The sequence below is a fragment of the Lutra lutra genome, chromosome 4, assembly GCF_902655055.1.
Source record: "Lutra lutra chromosome 4, mLutLut1.2, whole genome shotgun sequence".
NCBI lineage: Eukaryota > Metazoa > Chordata > Mammalia > Carnivora > Mustelidae > Lutra > Lutra lutra.
In genome coordinates, this window is record NC_062281.1 from 190,821,431 (window position 1) to 190,842,702 (window position 21,272).

A 21,272-nucleotide genomic window follows, 5' to 3' on the forward strand; every position below is an offset into this window, starting at 1 on the left:
AGTTATCGGGACTGCTGTAGGTTAGTCTCTGGAAAGTAAATGAAACTACTTGTTCATGGCTCCCTGTTTCCCAGCCAGCTCCTCCTCCAAGGGGTTTGCACTCTGAGCCTCTCGTGGTCCTGATGAACCATTTCGCTTTCCTCAAGTGTATGACACTCAGAACTTCAGCAGCGGGAGGCTTCGGCACTTTGGGACCGGCCAGCAGTGTGCAGAGTTCGAAGTCCTGAGAGACAAGGTGGGCATGAAGGGAGCACCTCTTCCGCTCCAGGTGGCCGGTTTTGAAGGCTGTTTCGGCAGTTTCTGGGAAAGCTGCACCGCCTTTGTCGGAAACTAGGTGGTGCCAGCGAGTTAATCTTTCTGGGATAAATTTCAAATAACGGGCGGCACCAGGTTAAGGCTTGCAGAGGGCCCCCATCTTCTCTGAAATTTATGTAAAGTAGTTTCATCTCCTTAAGATATCTGGTGCCTTTATACGCTGTATCCGGTTACTGAGTATCTATTCTCCTTTTAGGGCTGAGTATGCTAAAAGGAGACATCAGACTCCTCTGCCAGAGTTTATAGACTGGAGAGAAAGACAGACCAGTAAACAATGTGCTGTAATGAAATCACATATAAGTTAAGGCGGAAATAAGTGCTGAATGGAGAATAAGATGTGAAATGTCGTGGAAGAAGCAGTCGGCTCTCATTATTCATATACCACTTATTTTTCCAGTACTTTCTGTCTGTCCAGCATTATGCTGGATGCTCATGTATATAGAAGAAGTGGGGGCATCTGGGTGGCTCAGTCAGTTAAGCATCTTCTTTGGCTCAGGTCATGATCCTGGGGTCCTGGGATCAAGCCCTGTGTGGCTCACTGCTCAGCGGGGAGCCTACTTCTCCCTTTCCCTGCCCCCCAGCTCCTGCGATCCCTCTAACTCAATAAATAAAATCTATAAAAAAAAATAAAAAGTTGGGCGCCTGGGTGGCTCAGTGGGTTAAGCCGCTGCCTTCGGCTCAGGTCATGATCTCAGGGTCCTGGGATCGAGTCCCGCATCGGGCTCTCTGCTCAGCAGGGAGCCTGCTTCCCTCTCTCTCTCTCTCTCCCTCTGCCTGCCTCTCTGTCTACTTGTGATCTCTCTCTGTCAAATAAATAAAATCTTTAAAAAATAAAAATAAAAAATAAAAAGTAACCCCCCTACTCAAAAATAACAATTTAGTGATTGGGAAGGAACCAAGAAAGGAAGCTGAACCTTGAGCTAGACCTTGAAGAATGAATTACCTTGGCTTGATAGGCAGAAAAAAAATGGCTCAAAAGAGAAGGTAAAAATGTGTGGCACGTTTTGAAACAGCAAGTAGTGCTTGCTTCGGCAGCATATACACTAAAATTGAGACAGCAAGTACTTCAGTGTGGTTAGACTGTAGGAAATTGAGCCTGAAAAATAGGTTTGGCTTTACTTTTACTGGAAAATTCAACAACTCTGATATAAAGTTTAATTGTATGTTTCCCAGGAAGAATTATATATGAAGCATAGCTATAATAAATTATGTGCAATAAATTACACTTCTGGCTAACCTATTATACGTGAAATTACATTTCTGGCTATAATGTAGCTCATTTATATTTACATATCTTTAATCATTGTAGATAAACCAATTTTATTTTATCTTATTTATTTATTTTTTTTTATTCATTTATTTGACAGAGAGAGATCACAAGCAGGCAGAGAGGCAGGCAGAGAGAGAGGAGGAAGCAGGTTCCCTGCTGAGCAGAGAGCCCGATGCGGGGCTCGATCCCAGGACCCCGAGATCATGACCTGAGCCGAAGGCAGCGGCTTAACCCACTGAGCCACCCAGGCGCCCCATATTTTATTTTTATTTTTTTAAGATTTTTATTTATTGGGGCACCTGGGTGGCTCAGTGGGTTGAGCCTCTGCCTTCGGCTCGGGTCATGATCCCGGGGTCCTGGGATCGAGCCCCGCATCGGGCTCTCTGCTCAGCAGGGAGCCTGCTTCCCTTCCTCTCTCTCTGCTTGCCTCTCTGCCTACTTGTGATCTCTGTCTGTCAAATAAATAAATTAAAAAAAAAAGATTTTTATTTATTTGACAGAACGAGACACAGCAAGAGAGGGAGCACAAGCAGTGGGAGTGGGAGAGGGAGAAGACGGCTTCCCACTGAGCAGGGAGCCCAATGTGGGGCTCGATCCCAGAACCCTGGGATTATGACCTGAGCTGAAGGCAGCCGCTTAACACCTGAGTTACCCAGGCGCCCCAATAAGCCAATTTTAAAAGATAAAGTAGTAAGAATAGATTTTCATTGATTATATTCTATTTTGAGTGTAATGTAAGGAATCCCCGTCATTGAAGTTCACATACCAGATCATCTGCTAATGATGATAATAAGATAATAATAGGAATAATCATAGGAATAAATGATAATAATAGGAAAATGTTAAATGCTTTAATAAGCTACCCAAGGATTTAGGGTTTTTTGTTTGTTTGTTTTTTACAATTTTTATTTAAGTAATCTCTACACCCAACCTGGAGCTGGAACTCGTGATCCTAAGATCAAGAGTTGTACGCTCCACTGACTGAGCCAGCAGGCGCCCCAGGATTTAGGTTTTAATGAATGTTTATATCTAATATTAAGCAAAATGTGTTTCCTGAAAGGAATGTAAGTTTAATTTTTATAAATGGAAAAACTTAAATGCTATGAATGTTAAGGTAAATGTGTACATTATCAACACACCGAAAGCAGTAACTTTCCTCTACACTAGCAATAATTAGAAATCTTTGTTTTTAAGTAAACTTTACGCCCAATGTGGGGCTGGAACTCACAACCCCGAGATCAGGAGTCACATGCTCCACCAACCGAGCTAGCGGGGTGACCCACAATAATCAGAAATTTTAATAGCAAAAAGTGTTTTCTGAGTATTAACTAAAAAATACAAAATGTCTTAGAATAGCCAATATTTGGGGAGGGGGGTGGGGGTTTGGATGAGCCTGGTGGTGGGTATTAAGGAGGGCACATATTGCCTGGAGCACTGGTTGTGGTGCATAAGCAATGAATCTTGGAACACCGAAAAAATAAAATTTAAAAAATAAAATGCTAAAACAAAACAAAAAGAATAGCCAATATTCAAGACCTTTGGAATAAAACAATACTTTTTAAATTAATGATCATGAAAGAAAGCTGAGATAAATGGAATGATATATTGCTTAATAGGAAGATTCAAATTACAAGAATATAGATCTTTTCGTATTAGTTTTTAATTTTAACGTAATCCTTATCAAAATTTCTGTTGCATTTTTAAGGGGACTTCACAAGTTGAATCTTTAGTTCATCCAGAAGAGAAAATGCATAGGAATAGCCAAGAGTTATTGGAGGGAAAATTCTGCAGTAATAAAGGCAACTTCTTATCAGTTACCAATGTACACCAGCTCGACTGCTAACAGTTACAATAGCAAGGTATTGTCTTAGGACCAGAACATCGTCAGTGAAACCGACTTGACTCTGTTTCTATTGAGTCTATATAAAAAGTAGCGTAGGGGCACCATGTTGGCTCAGTTGGTGAAACATCCAACTTTAATCTCAGCTCAGGTCTCGATACCGTGGTCGTTTGTTCAAGCCCTGCGTCAGGCCCCATGCTGGATGTGGAGCTTGCTTAAAACAAGCAACCAACCAATGAAAGTGGTATAAGTACTGACTAGTAAACGGTGTTGGGGTAACTGGCTCCCCATTTGAAAGAAAATAAAAGTTAGACTCCTATTTTACAGCATTAACAAAAGTTGCAAGTGGCTTAAAGAGCTGAATGTAAAAAAAGAAAAATTTATGTAACTCTTAGGTACAGTATATATATATATTTTTAAATCTTGAGATGGTTAGGGCTGCCTTCATGGGACATAAAACTAAGAAGCCTTAAAGGAGAAGATAGATTTGGCCACTAAAATAATTTATTGTGGGGCATCTAGGTGGCTCAGTAGGTTAAGTGTCTGACTTCAGCTCAGGTTGTGATCCCAGGGTCCTGGGAGGAGCCCTGCATCGGGCTCTCTGCTCAGTGGGGAGCCTGCTTCTCCTCCCTCTGCCTGTGCTTTCTTATTCTCTTTTGCAAATAAATAAAATATTTTTAAAAATAATAATTTGTCGGGGCGCCTGGGTGGCTCAGTGGGTTAAAGCCTCTGCCTTCGTTCGGCTCAGGTCATGATCCCAGGGTCCTGGGATCGAGCCCTGCATCGGGCTCTCTGCTCGGCAGGAAGCCTGCTTCCTCCTCTCTCTCTGCCTGCCTCTCTGCCTACTTGTGATCTCTGTCTATCAAATAAATAAATAAATAAAATCTTAAAATAATAATAATAATAATTTGTCATGACAAAAACAGTGAAATTTAAGAGACGAGATAATATTTGCAACGTAACTACAAAGGCTTTGTACTCCTATAAATCAGTAAGGGAAAGATAATCCAGTAGAACTTGGGCAGATTTCCAAAGAAGAAATCATATCAAACTTGTTAATGCCCCTAAGGTAAATGCACATGAGACCAACACGGTAAGGCTAGGAGTGTTCTGAGTCCTGGAGAGTAATAGGTAAGAATAAAAAAGATTGTTATAATAAAGCTTCTTGTAACACAAAGTCACACCTTATCTATTTCTTTATAAAACTGTGTTTTCAGTTATCAGATTTGTTTAAAGTAAGATACACCAATAGTGAAGATTTCCTTTTTTTTTTTTAAGATTTATTTATTTTTTAAGGTTTATTTATTTATTTGAGAGAGAGCACAAGAACACGAGCCAGGGGAGCAGCAGGCTGAGGCAGAGGGAGAGGCAGAAGCAGAGAAGCAGACTCCCAGCTGAGCAAGGAGCCCAATAAGGGGCTCAATGCCAGGACCCTGGGATCATAACCTGAGCTGAAGGCAGCTGCTTAACCCGCTGAGCCACCCAGGTGCCCCACTAGTGAAGATTTCTGCTTAACTTGTCAAGTCAGTTAGGAAGCCTGCCGGGCATTTTTGTGGGATGTTACTAGTGTATTAGTTAAACTTTTATATGTAAAATGAAATTCTCTTTGCACAACTGTCTTTCCCACACCTGTAGCTCAGAAAGAGTATAGCCCATTTTAAATTGTACTAGCATGGGGCGCCTGGGTGGCTCAGTGGGTTAAAGCCTCTGCCTTCGGCTCAGGTCATGATCTCAGGGTCCTGAGATCGAGCCCCTCGTCGGGCTCTCTGATCAGCGGGGAGCCTGCTTCCCTCTCTCTCTCTCTCTCTGCCTTCCTCTCTGCCTACTTGTGATCTCTGTCAAATAAATAAATAAAATCTTTTAAATAAATAAATAAATAAATTGTACTAGTATGTTGAATCATTTCAAATAACCAAATACACACCATATGTGGGCTTATTGTTCTACTTAGAGATCGAAATGGCTTCCAGAGGAAAGACAGAGACAAGCAAATTAAAGCAGAATCTAGAAGAACAGTTGGATAGACTAATGCAGCAATTACAAGATCTGGAGGAGTGCAGGTAATTGTCTAACCGAACGCTGCTCTGCTGTCCGGTGGCTTTTTCTCAGCCAGATTCTCGGCGGTGGGTGCAGGCCCATGTGTGATTTTGGTTTTCCCTGCCGTGTTCTTCACAGTGCTTTGAAGTAGAAATAGCAGCACCTACCTTGTCTCTCTTTAGTATTTAAAGTGGTCCTGCCTGGTATATACTTGACCTTCTAGTGTATTTTCAACCTTAACTGTTCAAAGGACCAAAACTATTCATGGCCTTTTTCAACACCTTCGAGAGGTGGTTGGAGGTATTTCAAATGAAGAGGCCAAAATGATGCTTGGCCCAGAATAGGTGCTCAAGAAATGGTAGCTGCCATCATTTGTAGTAAATGTTTAATAAATGGCTTGTTCACTTAGTGAATAAAAATAGCCTCTTGGCTAACTGATCATAATAAAAAAAAAAATAGCCTCTTCCTCAGGTGACAGGTAATACATTGCTGTTGTATTTCACGATGCACAAAATTTTACCTGCCACTAAGGATGGGGATAAAAGTACCCACTATCGGGGCGCCTGGGTGGCTCAGTGGGTTAAGCTGCTGCCTTCGGCTCAGGTCATGATCTCAGGGTCCTGGGATCAAGCCCCGCATTGGGCTCTCTGCTCAGCAAGGAGCCTGCTTCCTCCTTTCTCTCTGCCTGCCTCTCTGCCTGCTTGTGATCTCTGTCTGTCAAATAAATAAATAAAATCTTTAAAAAAAAAAAAAAAAGTACCCACTATTTTGTCAAGTACCTGTTGTTTGTCACGGACTTCCTATAGTTCATGTAATGCTCATAGCAGCCCTATAAGGTAGGTACTGTATCGTCTGTGGCTTATAGATCAAGAAACTGAGGCTTGGCTGTGTTAAATGTCTTGCCCAGGCTTACGCGTTGATTCATAGACGACTTAAAAGGAAGTTGTTATGTGGTTTGTTGAGTGTGCCTCGTTTTGGTAAAAGAAAAATGTTTAATTATCAAAGTAACCACATTGCAGGAAAACGCCCATATTACCAACATCTGAACCCATCTGTTATTAGCATTTTGTCATTTCCTTTTAGCCTTGTCCCCACAACATATTTTTTGTAAATATATGTAGCTGAAGTCTTGGGGTACAAATATTAAGATTGCTTTTTTCACTTGGAACTCTGTGCTTTTCTCTGTTATGTTCACTGCACTTCAGAGAGGAACTCGATACAGACGAGTATGAAGAAACCAAAAAGGAAACTCTGGAGCAGCTAAGTGAATTTAATGATTCCCTGAAGAAAATCATGTCTGGAAATATGACTCTGGTCGATGAGCTAAGTGGAATGCAGCTGGTAAGCATAATTTACTTACACTGGTGACACAGGTGGTTTTCTCTCTTTTTTAGTAAGTATGTTTAAAATAGAAAAAAACTCTGGGGGTTTAACTTCTAGATGAGTGCTGAGTGTCTGCGTACAGGTAGAGCAGCATAAGCTTCCAGATCTTCATTTGTTATATATTTGGCTCCAGTGACATGCACAGAAATAGCAAAAGGAAACTAATTTTTTTTTTAATTTAAATTTTAGTTAGTTAACGTACAGTGTGATGTTGGTTTCTGGAGTAGAATTCAGAATTCAGTGATTCATCACTTATGTATAATACCCAGTGTTCATCTCAACATGTGCCCTCCTTAATACCCATCACCCATCTAGCTCGTCCGCCACCCACCTCCCTCCCATTTATCATTAGGAATCTCTTCTGCCTCGTTTGCCTCTTTCCTTATTTCCCCCTTCCCATATGTTCCTCTGTTTTGTTTCTTAAATTCCGTATATGAGTGAGATCCTGTGGTATTTGTCTTTCTCTGACTGACTTATTTCATTTAGCATAATACACTCTAGCTCCATCCACATTGTTACAAATTTTAAGATTTCATTCTTTTTGATGACTGAGTAATATTCTGTGTTATATATATATATATATATACACACACATACACACACACATATATATGTGTATGTATGTGTGTGTGTATATATACATATATGTGTGTGTATACACACACACACACACACACACGCACACATCCCTTTTTTCCATTCATCAGTTGTTGGATATTTGGGCTCTCTCCGTAGTCTGGCTATTGTTGCTAATAATGCTGCTATAAACATCGGGGTGCATGTATCTCTTGAAATCTGTATTTTTGTGTCCTTTGGGTACCTAGTAGTACAATTGCCAGATCATATTCTAGTTCTATTTTTAATATTTTGAGGAACCTCCATACTGTTCTCTCAAGTGGCTGCACCAGTTTGCATTCCCACAGTACAAGAGAGTTCCCCTTTCTCCACATCCTTGCCAACATCTGCTGTTTCTTGTGTTGTTAATTTTAGCCATTCTGGGGCTCCTGGGTGGTTCAGTCATTAGTTCTCTGCCTCTGCCTTCGGCTCAGGTCATGATCCTGGGGTCCTGGGACTGAGCCCCTTGTCAGGCTCCCTGCTAAGCAGAGAGCCTACTTCTCCCTCTCCCATTCCCCCTGCTTGTGTTCCCTCTCTCGCTCTCTCTTGCTTTCTGTTAAATAAATAAATAAAATCTTTAAAGAAAAAAAAATCTAGGGGCGCCTGGGTGGCTCAGTGGGTTAAGCCGCTGCCTTTGGCTCAGGTCATGATCTCAGGATCCTGGGATCGAGCCCCGCATCGGGCTCTCTGCTTGGCGGGGAGCCTGCTTCCTCCTCTCTCTCTGCCTGCCTCTCTGCCTGCTTGTGATCTCTCTCTGTCAGATAAATAAATAAAATCTTTAAAAAAAAAAAAATCTAGCCATTCTGACAGGTGTGAGATGGTATCATCATGGTCTTGATTTGTATTTCCCTGATGATGAGTGATGGTGAGCATCTTTTCATGTGTCTGTCAGCCATCTAGGTGTCTTCTTTGAAATAGTGTCTGTTCATGTCTTCTGCCCATTTCTTAACTGGGTTGCATGTTTTTTTGGGTGTTGAATTTGTTAAGTTCCTTGTAGATTTTGGATCCTAACCCTAATCGGATATATCGTTTGCAAATACCTTCTTCCATTCTGCAGGCTGCCTTTTGGTTTTATTGACTGTTTCCTTTGCTGTGCAGCTTTTTAGTTCATTTTTGCTTTTGTGGAAACTAAAATTATAACAATATTTGATGAACAAGGAAGACCTATTTATACTTGAGGACTTGCCAATCAATTATTGTAATATTTAATTCATTGGACTATTTTGTTCAGTTTTTACCTTTCTGTATTCTAGGCTATCCAGGCAGCTATCAGCCAGGCCTTTAAAACCCCAGAGGTCATCAGGTTATTTGCAAAGAAACAACCAGGTCAGCTTCGGACAAGGTTAGCAGAGGTAAAGTTTCTTCAATTTGATTTAATTGCTGGGTGTATTTGTTTTCTCAGCTCCAGAATTTCATTATGTTATTCTGAAATATAAAAATCAGTCAGTTGAGAATGTGTAACACCACCATGAGTAAACTCTAATGTGTACACTATGGAAGTGGGGGATTATGATGTGTCAGCATAGGTTCAGCTGTTGTAACAAATGAGCCACTCTGGTGGGGCATGTTTATGATGGGGAGGCTATGCCTGAGCAGATGTGAGGGGTGTACGGGAAATCTTTGTACCTTTCACACAATTTACTGTGAATCTAAAACTGTTCTGAAAAAAATAGTCTGTTAGAAAAAAATTGATTGGTTGATTTTTTTTTAAATATTTTATTTATTTATTTGAAAGAGAGAGTAGAAGCAGGGGGAGAGAGAGGGAGAAGCAGACTCCCCACTGAGCAGGGAGCCTGATGCAGGGTTCGATCCCAGGACCCTGGGATCATGACCTGAGCCAAAGGCAGATGCCTAATGGACTGAGACACCCAGGTGCCCCTGATTTTTTTTTAATATTTATTTATTTATTTTAGAGAGAGAGAATGTGGGAAGGGGGAGAGGGAGAGAGAAACCTTAGCAGACTCCTCCCTGAGCTTGGAGCCCAACGCAGGGCTTGATCTCACACGCCTGAGATCATGACCTGAGCCGAAACCAAGAGTCAGGCCTTTAACTGACTTTGCCATGCAGGGGCCCCTGATCAGTTGATTTTAGAGCCACAGCGCATAGTTTTCTGACAGAATTAGTCTTTAGAGCAATTATTATTGGTAACCAGTATGGAGGTTTAAAAAGCATATGACAGTTAAAAGTGCTACTAACTGCTTCTACCTGGACCCCACCTTCAAGGTTTTACCATGCACTTGGAGCCCTGAATTGAAATTCCAGCAAGAATCCATTAGCAATATTGCTCTCTGTGTACGTGGCCTTTGTTATCTAAGAATTTCAAACATCTCTATAAACCTGGTACTTGAGAAAGTCTGTTTATAGACTTGAATATAATTAAGTCATTAACAAGTTGTTTGCAACCACTGGTAATTCGGTAGCATAGTGGTTAGAGCACGAACATAGGTCAGACTGGCAGGATTGGTATTGCTGCTCTACTGTGAAGGTAGGTGACCTTGGGAAGCTTTTTTTTTTTTTTAAAGACTTTAGGGGCGCCTGGGTGGCTCAGTTATTGAGCGTCTGCCTTCTGCTCAGGTCATGATCCCAGGGACCAGGGATGAAGACCTATGTCAGGCTCCCCACTAAGAGAAAGCCTGCCTCTCCCTCTCCCCTGCTTGTGTTCCTTCTCTCGCTGTATCTCTCTCTGTCAAACAAAGAAATAAAATATTTAAAATAAATAAATAACATTTTATATTTTATTTATATTTATATTTATATATATTACATTTATATCGATATTATAAATAAATAAATAAAGAGTATTTTATTTATTTATTTGACAGAGACAGCAAGAGAGGGAAATAAGAACAGGGGGAATGGGAGAGGGAGGACAGGCTTCCTGCTGGGCAGGGAGCCAGATGCAGGGCTCCCTCCCCACCTAAAATTAGTAAATCTTTAAAACTTAAAAAAAAAAAGGGGCGCCTGGGTGGCTCAGTGGGTTAAAGCCTCTGCCTTCGGCTCAGGTCATGATCCCAGGGTCCTGGGATCGAGCCCCACATTGGGCTCCCTGCTCAGCAGTGAGCCTGCTTCCCTTCCTCTCTGTCTGCCTGCCTCTCTGCCTACTTGGGCTCTCTCTCTGTCAAATAAATAAATAAAATCTTTAAAAAAAAAAAAAAAAGAAGAAGAAGAAGAAGAAGTAGTAGTAGTAATTCTGGGGGCACCTGGCTGACTTGGTCAGAAGAGCATGCAACTCTTGATCTCAGGGTTGTGCGTCCGAGCCCCATATTGGGTTGGGGGATTACTTTAACAACAAAAAGAAAGAAGCAGTAGTAGATCTGAAAAGCTGGATTTTATGGGCAGAATGTTTTTAATTTAAGTACCATGTACTTTGCATTCATCCGTTTCAGATGGACAGAGATCTCATGGTAGGGAAGCTGGACAGAGGCCTGTACACACAACAGAAAGTGGAGATACTAACAGCTCTCAGGAAACTTGGAGAGAAGGTACCTGTATTTAATTTAATATTAAATTAAAAGGTATAAAGTGTCTGGTACAGAACTTATTGATCTGTGATCCAGTTTGTGGTCCTGAGACATTCCTAACCGTGTTTCTTAGAACCACTTGTTAACATTTGAATCCACTCCCATGGGCTTAGTTTTGTTTTGTTTTGTTTTGTTTAGCTGACTGCAGACGATGAGGCCTTCCTGTCAGCAAATGCAGGTGCTATACTCAGCCAGTTTGAGAAAGTCTCCACAGACCTTGGTGAGTACCCTCGTAGTTGTGCACGCCGAGCGTGTGTTACTGCTCCAGGTCACTGTATACCATGGGTGAGATAACAGGATGGCCTTTTCTTGAGTTAAAAGTAAAAGTAAAACCAGAAGTGTTTTCTTTATAAATCCCTTTTATTGGGTTTATTTCCTAATACTTTTTACTTAAAAATAATTAAATCAATATAACCTAGTATTTTAAAAATACTTGTCAACTAAAAGTAAATATAAAAGTAAAGTAAACTCAAATTTTATATATTCCATTTTGCATTTAAAGCTAGAATGAGGATTTGTAGGCAGTAAATCACCTCATGCATGTCAGATGTTTGTGCAGGAGAAAGCAATTGGGAATCGGCACTGGGAAGGTCTGAGGCAATGCTCTGGTAATACAAGCTAATTTCACTGGGAAGGTTTTGAGGCAATGCTCTGATAATTCAAGCTAATTTCATTTCCTGTTTCAGTATCTATGGGAGAGATTTTCCCCTTGGTACCTAGAATTATAAATGCACATGAAATAACCTTTTGTCTATCACGTGTCTTTCTCCTTAGGCTCCGGAGACAAAGTTCTTGCATTGGCAAGTTTCGAAGTTGAAAAAACAAAGAAATGACATGGTGTGGAGGCTTGGGACACTGATCACATTCTTGCTGTAAATGGCATTTGTCTTCTTGGGGTTTTGAATCATTGCAAAGAAATCAAGAGATTCTTGAAATGCACTGATAACCTAAGAAAAGGTGACAGGAAAACATACTTGTGGCTTCTGGTTATACCCTTCATCATTGTGCTTTGTGTAGGGCCGCCCGCCTCAGTCATCCCAGACTTGTTGGGACGAGGGACCCGTTGGACCTTATTCATTATGTCTTGTGTGTTTCTTTAGAGAGAACAGAAAACAGTTTCTCTGCCTGTTTTTATTAAGCTTCCTTGTTTTTAAGTGCTGACAGTAAATGAAAAGATGTGAACTAAGGATTATTTTTGCTCATAATTTATCCCCACTTATTGGAGTGAAGAGTGTACCAACATCAGTCGACCTCATGTGTGTCCATAGAATTTGAGTTCTAAGCGATCTTAGAAATCCTTTTCATTTTATAAACGAGAAAGCTGAGGCTCAGAGCAAGTTGACTTGCTTCAAGTCTCATCCAAGACAGAGCTGGTGATAAGACTTGGGTGTTCTGACTCTCAGCTTTGTGTCCATTGAGTTTTATTTCTGTATTTTGTGCTGTTTTTAAAAACGAATTAACACATATTTGGGCAAGTCTGTGTTTATGAAAAATTCAATGTCCCAACAGAAAGTTGTCACTAAGGGACCTTTCCCCAGTCTGTGAGGCCTCCTTATGAATGGGGCCCATTGTAGCTCTGAGTCTTGAGCTTGGAACAGTGGGAGCCCTGTTGAGAGTCTCTGGAGTAACTTAACCTCCTACCCGTTGTTTCACCAGGGAAGCAATTGAGAGCGGCAGCTAGAGGCCCTCCATGTGTGCGACCTCTTTGCTGAAACCCAGGAGGTGGCGACTGTCAACTATTACTTATTACTCTTGAGTTTGCGGAGAAACACGAAATAAGTTACGAGGAAAAGCATACTCTTGAGTTTATGTTTCTCTGCATGCTCAAATACGGAGCTCTCCCCGTGCACGTGTATGTTAGCTTATAGTCTAGCCTCTGGCCACTTTATATTTTTTCATGTATTTCTCAGTTTTCTTTTTCTTTGCACTTTATACAAATTTAAAACATTTTTAAAGCTTCTTGTATACTGTAAACTCTACTAGGTGCTCCGCCAACTGGACAAATTAGGGACCTCAGCTTCATTAATGCCTTATTTGGAACTTTTAATGGGTAACTTTTTATATATGGGTTTACGCCAGTCAAAAACTCATTGAAATTGTGACAAACCAAAAAGAAGCAAATGACCTGCTATTCATCTAGGACATTATGGTCAATCATCATTTCATTATTCGGCATTTTTTGTTTGTTTGTTTTATTAAGTAATTGCTACACCCAATGTGGAGCTTGAACTCATGGTCTGGAGATCAAGAGTCGCACACTCCGCTGACTGAGCCTTCCAGGCACCCCTATTCTACAATTTTTTTTTCAATCAAGGTGACACTCACATAACATAAAAGTCATCATTTTAAAGTGTACAATTCAGGGTGTTTAATACAGTCACAATGTTGTGCAACTATCACCATCTCATTCCAAAACATTTTCACCACCCCAAAGGAGACCCCGTGGCCTCCTCTTTATCCTAGCCCTCCAGCAACCACTAATCTGCTTTCTGACTCTGTCACTGGGTTTACCTATTCTGGGTATTTCGTAGCAATGGCATCCTACAGTATGGGACCTTTTGTGTCTGGCTTCTATCACTTAGCGTCGTACTTTCAAGGTTAATCTAAGTTGTAGCACATACAGCACTTCATACCTTTTTTTTTTTTTTAAGATTTTATTTATTCATTTGACAGACAGAGATCACAAGCAGGCAGAGAGGCAGGCAGAGAGAGAGAGGTGGAGGCAGGCTCCCTGCGGAGCAGAGAGCCTGATGTGGGGCTCGATCCCAGGACCCTGGGATCATGACCTGAGCCGAAGGCAGAGGCTTAACCCACTGAGCCACCCAGGCACCCCAGAACTTCATACCTTTTAATGGCTGACAATACTTCCCTGCATGGATACCACACTGTGCTTATCCATTTATCTCTTGAACATTGTTTTTTTCCCACTTTCTGACTATCGCAGATAGTACTGCTATGAACATTTGTGTAAGTCTGTTTAAATACCTGTTTTCAGCTCTTTCGGGTATATACCTAGGAATGGAATTACTGTCTGTATGTGTATTTGGGGGGATTTCTTTGTTTTGTTTTTTTAAGCCATAACATGATTCCCCCTTTCCCTCCAGTAGTAGGATAAGGAAAATTAGGAATATTTGGTATTTGCAAAGGGCCTCCATGAATCTGGAGTCCTTAATTTTGGTTTCTCTTACACTTTCTGTAAGACTAACATCAGTGAAATGTTTTATCATTAATCACATTAGTGTATTCATTTTGTAAGTAATGACGAGTACTCAACTTAAAATCAATCTTCCTTTAAAAGTTGCAAAGTTAAAAAAAAGTCGCCAAGTTTGCAGTGCCTCGCAAGACACTGTCATTCCTGGCCATGCGACGTTTGGTAGGTCACTTAATCTTCCCGAGCCTCATTTTCCTCTTCCGCTCCATGGGGATGAGTGGGTAGGACCTACATAGCACATAGGATAACTGGGGACCCCCTCTTCCTTGATGCAGAAAAAGTTTTGCTCGGAGCTGATCCACTGCTTAACAGTTCTTTGAAGGGCCATAAGAGAGGTTTTGTTCCACAGATGTGGTATGATTCAGAGAAATAAAATGAATGACTTGAAAATTCTGTGTAATTATAGTTATTAAATGATTTGCAGACCATGTTTCCTGTTCATGTTTTACTGTATTTAGTTTCCTAGCTTTTTCTACTTCCTGGGAGGGTTGCAGCAACTAATGGTCTAAGGCAGCTCACGTCTTGCTATCCTTCGGTCAAGCTAATATTTTAATGAAAAGAATTCCTGCATTTTTCAAAGAACTGGTGTTGAAGCAAAAGTAAATTCCAATGAGCCAGTGCACAACTGGGCTGTTTAATAAAAGTTAATAAATTAAAACAATTTCTAGGGGCACCTGTCAGTCTAGTGTGTGACTCCTGATCTCAGGTTTGTAAGTTCAAGTCTCACATTGGGTATATACATTCCTTTAAAAGAAAGTCTTTAAAAAAATTTTAAAAAAGAAAATTTCTATGTTCCAATCTTTTGTGTTTTCCTGTGAGTGGTAAGATAGGTATGCTGGGTGGGTGGGTGGGTGGTAAAGGAGGAAACCAAGCAGTAGAATGAGTTGTTCCCAGGAAGGAGTTGGAGTTGAGACAGATAGGTTGTTAACTTTGATTGTTAGGCATTTTTTTGAAGACAGCTCAGCCAAAGAACAGTCATCTTAGGCAAAATAAAAGACTGTACAAATCCACCACTGGTTGGTATCTTATTACAGTGAGCGATGGATAGTTTGAAATTATTACAGAAAAAATAAACCCAGGCCGTTTTGCCTAGGGCTTTTCAACCACTTTCCTGTCTGGGTGGTTTTTTTTTCCCCCTCTCCCCTTACTCTATTCATTATTAAGGCCAAAGAATGCCCTTCTTTGCGTCTCAAAATGTTTTTCAGCATTAATATGTAAATTAAAACTGTCAGCATTCCCACAGACCCCCATGAACACATGGGAATTGCTTCCCGTCTGTTTGGCCCTGGAATTAAAAAGATTTAGAAACTGGGTTAACTAGTATTTAATATTTTCATTAAATTACAAAAAGCAGGTTAAAAATATGGTTCTTCTAGATATTCCCCTGGAGTGTGGCCTTTTGACATCCTAACTCACTTTGTTTTTGAAGTCTCTCTCCCTGCCCTACTACTGCAAGGAGACTAAGCTGCTGAGAGCCTCTTGCCCCGGGGCCCACCGCGCCGCTGCACTCTCAAGGGTTCCGGCAGAGAGTCTGCTGTCCACGCAGAGGCCCAGGGAAGTCGGGAGGTTTGAGGCTGTCCGCTGGAAGCCTCGTAGTGCTTGGTTGTTTTCCTCTGGGAAAGACCACATTCCTTATGGCCTCACAATGGACTGTAATTAAAAATAACTAAACAAGTAAAATTATTTTCTGTAAAGAAGGTGAAGGAGAGCGGGACACCTGGGTGGCTCAGTCGGTTAAGCGTCTGCTGTGGTGATCCCGGATCCTAGAATCGAGTCCCGCATCAGCCTCCTTGCTCTTCGGGGAGCTTGCTTCTCCCTCTGCCACTCCCCCTGCTTGTGCTCTGTGCTCGCTCGTGCCCTCTCTCTCTCTCAGACAAATAAATAAATAAAATCTTAAAAAAAAAAAAAAAAAGGTTAAGGAGAGTCACTAGTTTTTTGTTTTTTGGGTTTTTTTGTTTTTGTTTTTGTTTTGAGTGAAGAGGAAGATTAGGTAAGGGTTTTCCCTAAGATAATGCACCAGCCACAGATCTCTGCCCTCAGTGTCTGGCCACTTTGGGAACTTTGGAAGTCTTCCCACAAGAACCTGTGACTTTGTGTTACAGTCATAATTTCAATACATGATTTAAGAGCTTAGGTTATCTCGATTATGTATGTTTACTCTAAACCATCTGAGTAGTCTTCATTACGGCTAAATTGTCATTGTGAGGCTGTTCTTTTCCTTAAGAGGAATTTAAGTTTTTTTTTTTTTTTTTGCTTATGTGAAAACCTAGTTCTTTCAGGCCTGACATCACTCCTCCAACACACATAAACCAGACCAAGTTGAAACTGAGGTTGATGGTAATCAAAGAAGTAGGTAATTAGTGGGGGCACCTGGGTGTCTCAGTGGGTTAAAGCCTCTGCCTTTGGCTCAGGTCATGATCTCAGGGTCCTGGGATCGAGCCCGCTTGGGGCTCTCTGCTCAGCGGGGAGCCTGCTTCCTCCTCTCTCTCTCTGCCTGCCTCTCTGCCTACTTGTGATCTCTGTCTGTCAAGTAAATAAATAAAAAAATCTTTTAAAAAAAAGTAGGTAATTAGGTAAAAGCAAGTATTTGGCCTAGATTAGATGATAACCGATTGCCTTAACCCTGTGATTTGACCATGATCTTAGAAAATTTGGTGCTTTTACTACTTCATGTATTTAAACTTTTTTTTTTTTTTTTAGATTCTATTTATTTATTTGACAGACAGAGATCACAAGCAGGCAGAGAGAGAGAGAAGGAAGCAGACTCCCCGCTGAGCAGAGAGCCCGATGTCGGGCTCAATCCCAGGACCCTGGGATCATGATCTGAACCAAAGGCAGAGGCTTAACCCACTGAGCCACCCAAGTGCCCCCACCTTTTTTTAACTTTTTTTTTTAAGATTCTATTTATTTACTACTTCGTGTATTTAAAAAGAAACTTTCTTATCACAAGTTTTACATCAAGTTTAATCTAGGTTTTGGTAAATTATAACAGATTTGGGTTATAAACCTCGTTGTTTATACTCCTTTATTTAAATGTTTTGTGTCATATTTACTCAGGAAAGGAGCATTTGTACTTTATGAGCAAACAGGTAAAATCTCAGTCCATTAGCTTTGGTCTTGTGGCATTTCTTTTCATGCTGTCTTGTCGAATTTTGAGTGGTCTGTTCCTCCAAGAAAATACCATGAGCAAGACCGTGTAAAGGAGCACATAGAGACATACCGAATCCACTTGTCAGCCTCAGAAAGCAGAATGCGGACCCCATCTTGAACTCGAGAGCTTGGAGGAGAAAGAGGGATGTGAGTATGTGCTCGTTCGTGTGCCTCCTGGGAGTCTGACTGGACCAGTGGCATGTCTGCTCCCCTCAGGCACGCTGGGCCTCCCACAGTGCTGCCCTTGCCAGAGCGGGAGGTTGTGCCGGGTTACTTCTGTTGCCATCAAAGCACTGGGCAAGTGGCGTACTCTAGGCCCTTTTGGCTTGAAAAACTCAAACTGTGCTTTTCCCTGGTGAGAATTAGGTCTTGAGATTGGAGAGAAGAAAACATGTTTTGAAAAATCTTAACAGTAATTACTATGTGGGAGAAAGGACAGTTTCTATCTGCTACCTCTTCTGACTATGATATCATTTCTTCTTTCCTCAGACATTTTCTGAGCACTGATATATGCCAGACCCTTTGCTTGGGTCTCTTTTGTTAAATTTTCTCCCTCCCTCCTCTCTCACTCTCTCTTCCTCCCCCCCTTCCTTCCCTCCTTCCCTCTTTTTTTTTTTTTAAGATTTTATTTATTTATTTGACAGACAGAGATCACAAGTAGGCAGAGAGGCAAGCGGAGGGGTGGGGGGAAGCAGGCTCCCCATGGGAGCAGAGAGCCCGATGCGGGGCTCGATCCCAGGACTCTGAGATCATGACCTGAGCCAAAGGCAGAGGCTTAACCCACTGAGCCACTGAGCCACCCAGCGCCCACCCCCCTGCTCCTTTTCTCTTTCTCTTTCTTTCCTTCTTTCCTTCTTCCCTTTTCTCTCCTCCCCTCCCCCTCCCTTTCTTCTCTCTGTCTCTCCCAGGACTTGGTTGTAGGATGTCTGGGTGGCTCAGTCATTAGGCATGGGCTCAAGTCATGGTCCTAGGCCCCACATTGGGCTTGCTGCTCAGCAGGAAGACTGCTTCTCCCTCTCCCACTTGTGTTCCTGCTCTCACTATCTCTCTTTCTGTCCAATAAGTGAATAAAATCTTAAAAAAAAAAAAAAAGAATCAGACATTTAACTGATTGAGCCATCCAGGAGCCCCCATCAAATATTCTAAATTGGATATTGGATAGAGTCTTTCTAAAAAATATTTACTTATTTATTTATTTATTGGGGGGTGGGCAGCGGGAGAGGGAGAGAGAGAAACTCCAGCACATTCTGTGCTGAGTGCAGAGCCCCACAAGGGGCTCGATCCCAGGACCCAGAGATATGATCTCAGCGGAAACTCAAAGAGTCAGACGCTCAACTGACTGAGCCGCCCAGGTGCCCCTGGTGTTTTCTCTCTCTTTTTTTTTTTTTTTAGTGACTCTTTAGTATTTATATAATTAATAGAGGTTTATGGGCGCCTGGATGGCTCAGTCAGTTAAGCGTTTGCCTTCGACTTGGGTCAGGATCCCAGGGTCCTGGGATTGAGCCCCAAGTTGGGCTCCCTGCTGAGCGGGGATCTGCTTCTCCCTGTCCCTCTTGCTCTCTTTCAAGTAAATAAATAAAATATTTTAATAAAAATAGAGGTTTAGGGCTGCCTGGGTGGCTCAGTGGGTTAAGCATCTGCCTTCAGCTCAGGTCATGATCTCACGATGCTGGATGCTGGGATCGAGCCCCGCATGGGGGAGGGGGGGTCTGCTCAACAGGGAGCCTGCTTCCCCTCTCTCTCTGCCTGCCTCTCTGCTACTTGTGATCTCTCTCTCTGTCAAATACATAAATAAAATCTTTAAAAAAATAAAATAAAAATAGAGGTTTAGATATCCAATTGCATTACCAAGAGGTTTGTTTTACAGTGATAAAATTGGGTTTTTTGTTTTTTGTTTTTTAAGATTTTACTCATTTATTTGACAGACAGAAATCACAAGTAGGCAGAGAGGCAGGCAGGCTTCCTGCAGAGCAGAGAGCCTGATGCGGGGCCCGATCCCAGAACCCTGAGATCATGACCCGAACCAAAGGCAGAGGCCTTAACCCACTGAGCCACCCAGGTGCCCTGATAAAATTGGGTTTTAAATGGATCTAGCAAAAAAAAAAAAAAAAAAAAAAGATATCTTGGGGCACCTGGGTGGCTCAGTTATCAAGCATCTGCCTTGGGCTCAGGTCATGATCCTAGGGTCCTGGGATCAAGCCCTGCATTGGGCTTCCTACTCGGCGGGAGCCTGCTTCTCCTTCTCCCACTCCCCCCATTTCTGTTCCCTTTCTCGGTGTGTCTCTGTCAAATAAATAAATACAATCTTTAAAAAAAATTAAAATTAAAAAAAGATATCTGTTACTCTACCATAGTTAGCTGGGTCCTTAGAAACATCACTTTGATATATATCTATGTATCGTAAAAGAATATCACAGTTGGAAATAATCCTGATCTGGGGCGCCTGTGTGGCTCAGCGGGTTAAGCCTCTGCCTTCGGCTCAGGTCATGATCCCAGGGTCCTGGGATCAAGCCCCACATCGGGCTTTCTTCTCAGCAGGGAGCCTGCTTCCCCCTCTCTCTCTGCCTGCTGCTCTGCCTACTTGTGATCTCTGTCTGTCAAATAAATAAATAAAATCTTAAAAAAAAAAAAAGAATTCTGATCTATATAATTTGATGTAAATGATCTTTCATCTATAATTTTTTACTTCACCATTTGGTCAATCTTGGAAACTACATAGCTCATGAAAGTATTTGTGCCATTTCTCAAATTCCTTCAACTTAAAATATTCCATGTGCCAAGGGGCCATATTTTGAGGGAGCACATCCTGAGCCCTGTCACTCTGTTTCTAGTCCCAATTCTGCCACCCTTTTATGTCTGTCCCACTTTGTCAAGCTGCCTTCCATGTGAGAGGTGCCCTTCCAGTACCCAGAAGCAGGCAGCATCCTCAGCTCTGAAGAGAAGGGACAGGGAGAGGAATCCCAGCAAAGAGAACTTGCTAAGTTTCTCTCAGTTCACTACACTTATCTCATCTTTACTATACTTTCTCAACATCTTTCCGTGACTTTCCACTCTTCATCAAACCTAGCATAAAACCACTCGGGTTTAACTGTTTCTCTGGGTCTTCATTTCCTTATGAAGACCCCCCTGTCACATAAAACTTATATTAATTAAAATTTTATCTTTTCTCTTGTTAATGTCTTTTGTAACAGGGGTCCCAGTCAACAACATTCAAGGGCAGAGGAAAGATATTTTTCCTCCCCTATAGTAGTATTCCAAGTTTCTCTCCATTTAATATTCTCTAAAACAACACAAATACTTTCAAATATTCATGTAGCAATTTTGTGCAGAGTGGCTATTAAATGTGTAAACTGCTTTGAAACTACAGTGTAAAGAACTGTACAAAAGCTAAATAATACCACTTTTATTAGAATAAAATATTTTACTTCTCGGGGTCCCCGAGGGTCTCAGTGGGTTGGGGCCTCTGCCTTCGGCTCGGGTCATGGTCCTAGGGTCCTGGGATCGATCCCCACATCGGGCTCTCTGCTCAGCAGGGAGCCCGCTTCCCCCTCTCTCTGCCTGCCTCTTTGCCTGCTTGTGATCTCTCTCTGTCCGGTAAATAAATAAAATCTTTTTAAAAAAAGAATAAAATATTTTACATCTCAAAACATGCATTTTAAGAATACTAAGTAAAATGGAGGAACCGTATTTGCTTTGATTAAGGGAAGCTCATGTTCGTATTCTAGATATTTGAAGTAATGGGAAATTAAGGTCATAAAATGAACTGGGAGTACTTAATGTGGGAAAAAGCCTACCTCTGTTACTTTTGTTTTTTTTTCTTTTCCTGGAAGTGAGATAAGTTACTTTTTCTGTCCTATTTCCTTTTAATGGTAAAAGTTCTGCTAAGGAGATCTTATAATAAATAACCCAAGACATTCTGCTGAAAGAATA

The 21,272-nt window shown here is 41.5% G+C and overlaps 1 protein-coding gene across 1 annotated transcript; it reads left to right on the plus strand.

The window, feature by feature from the left end:
- The first annotated feature begins 5,376 nt into the window (after window positions 1-5,376).
- LZIC (leucine zipper and CTNNBIP1 domain containing) lies at window positions 5,377-12,168 on the plus strand. The gene is made up of 6 exons (XM_047724620.1): window positions 5,377-5,485; window positions 6,668-6,803; window positions 8,714-8,812; window positions 10,847-10,942; window positions 11,120-11,201; window positions 11,756-12,168. The coding sequence occupies exons 1-6, from the start codon at window positions 5,385-5,387 to the stop codon at window positions 11,812-11,814; spliced, it is 573 nt and encodes a 190-aa protein (XP_047580576.1). The 5' UTR covers window positions 5,377-5,384; the 3' UTR covers window positions 11,815-12,168.
- The last annotated feature ends 9,104 nt before the right edge of the window (window positions 12,169-21,272 follow it).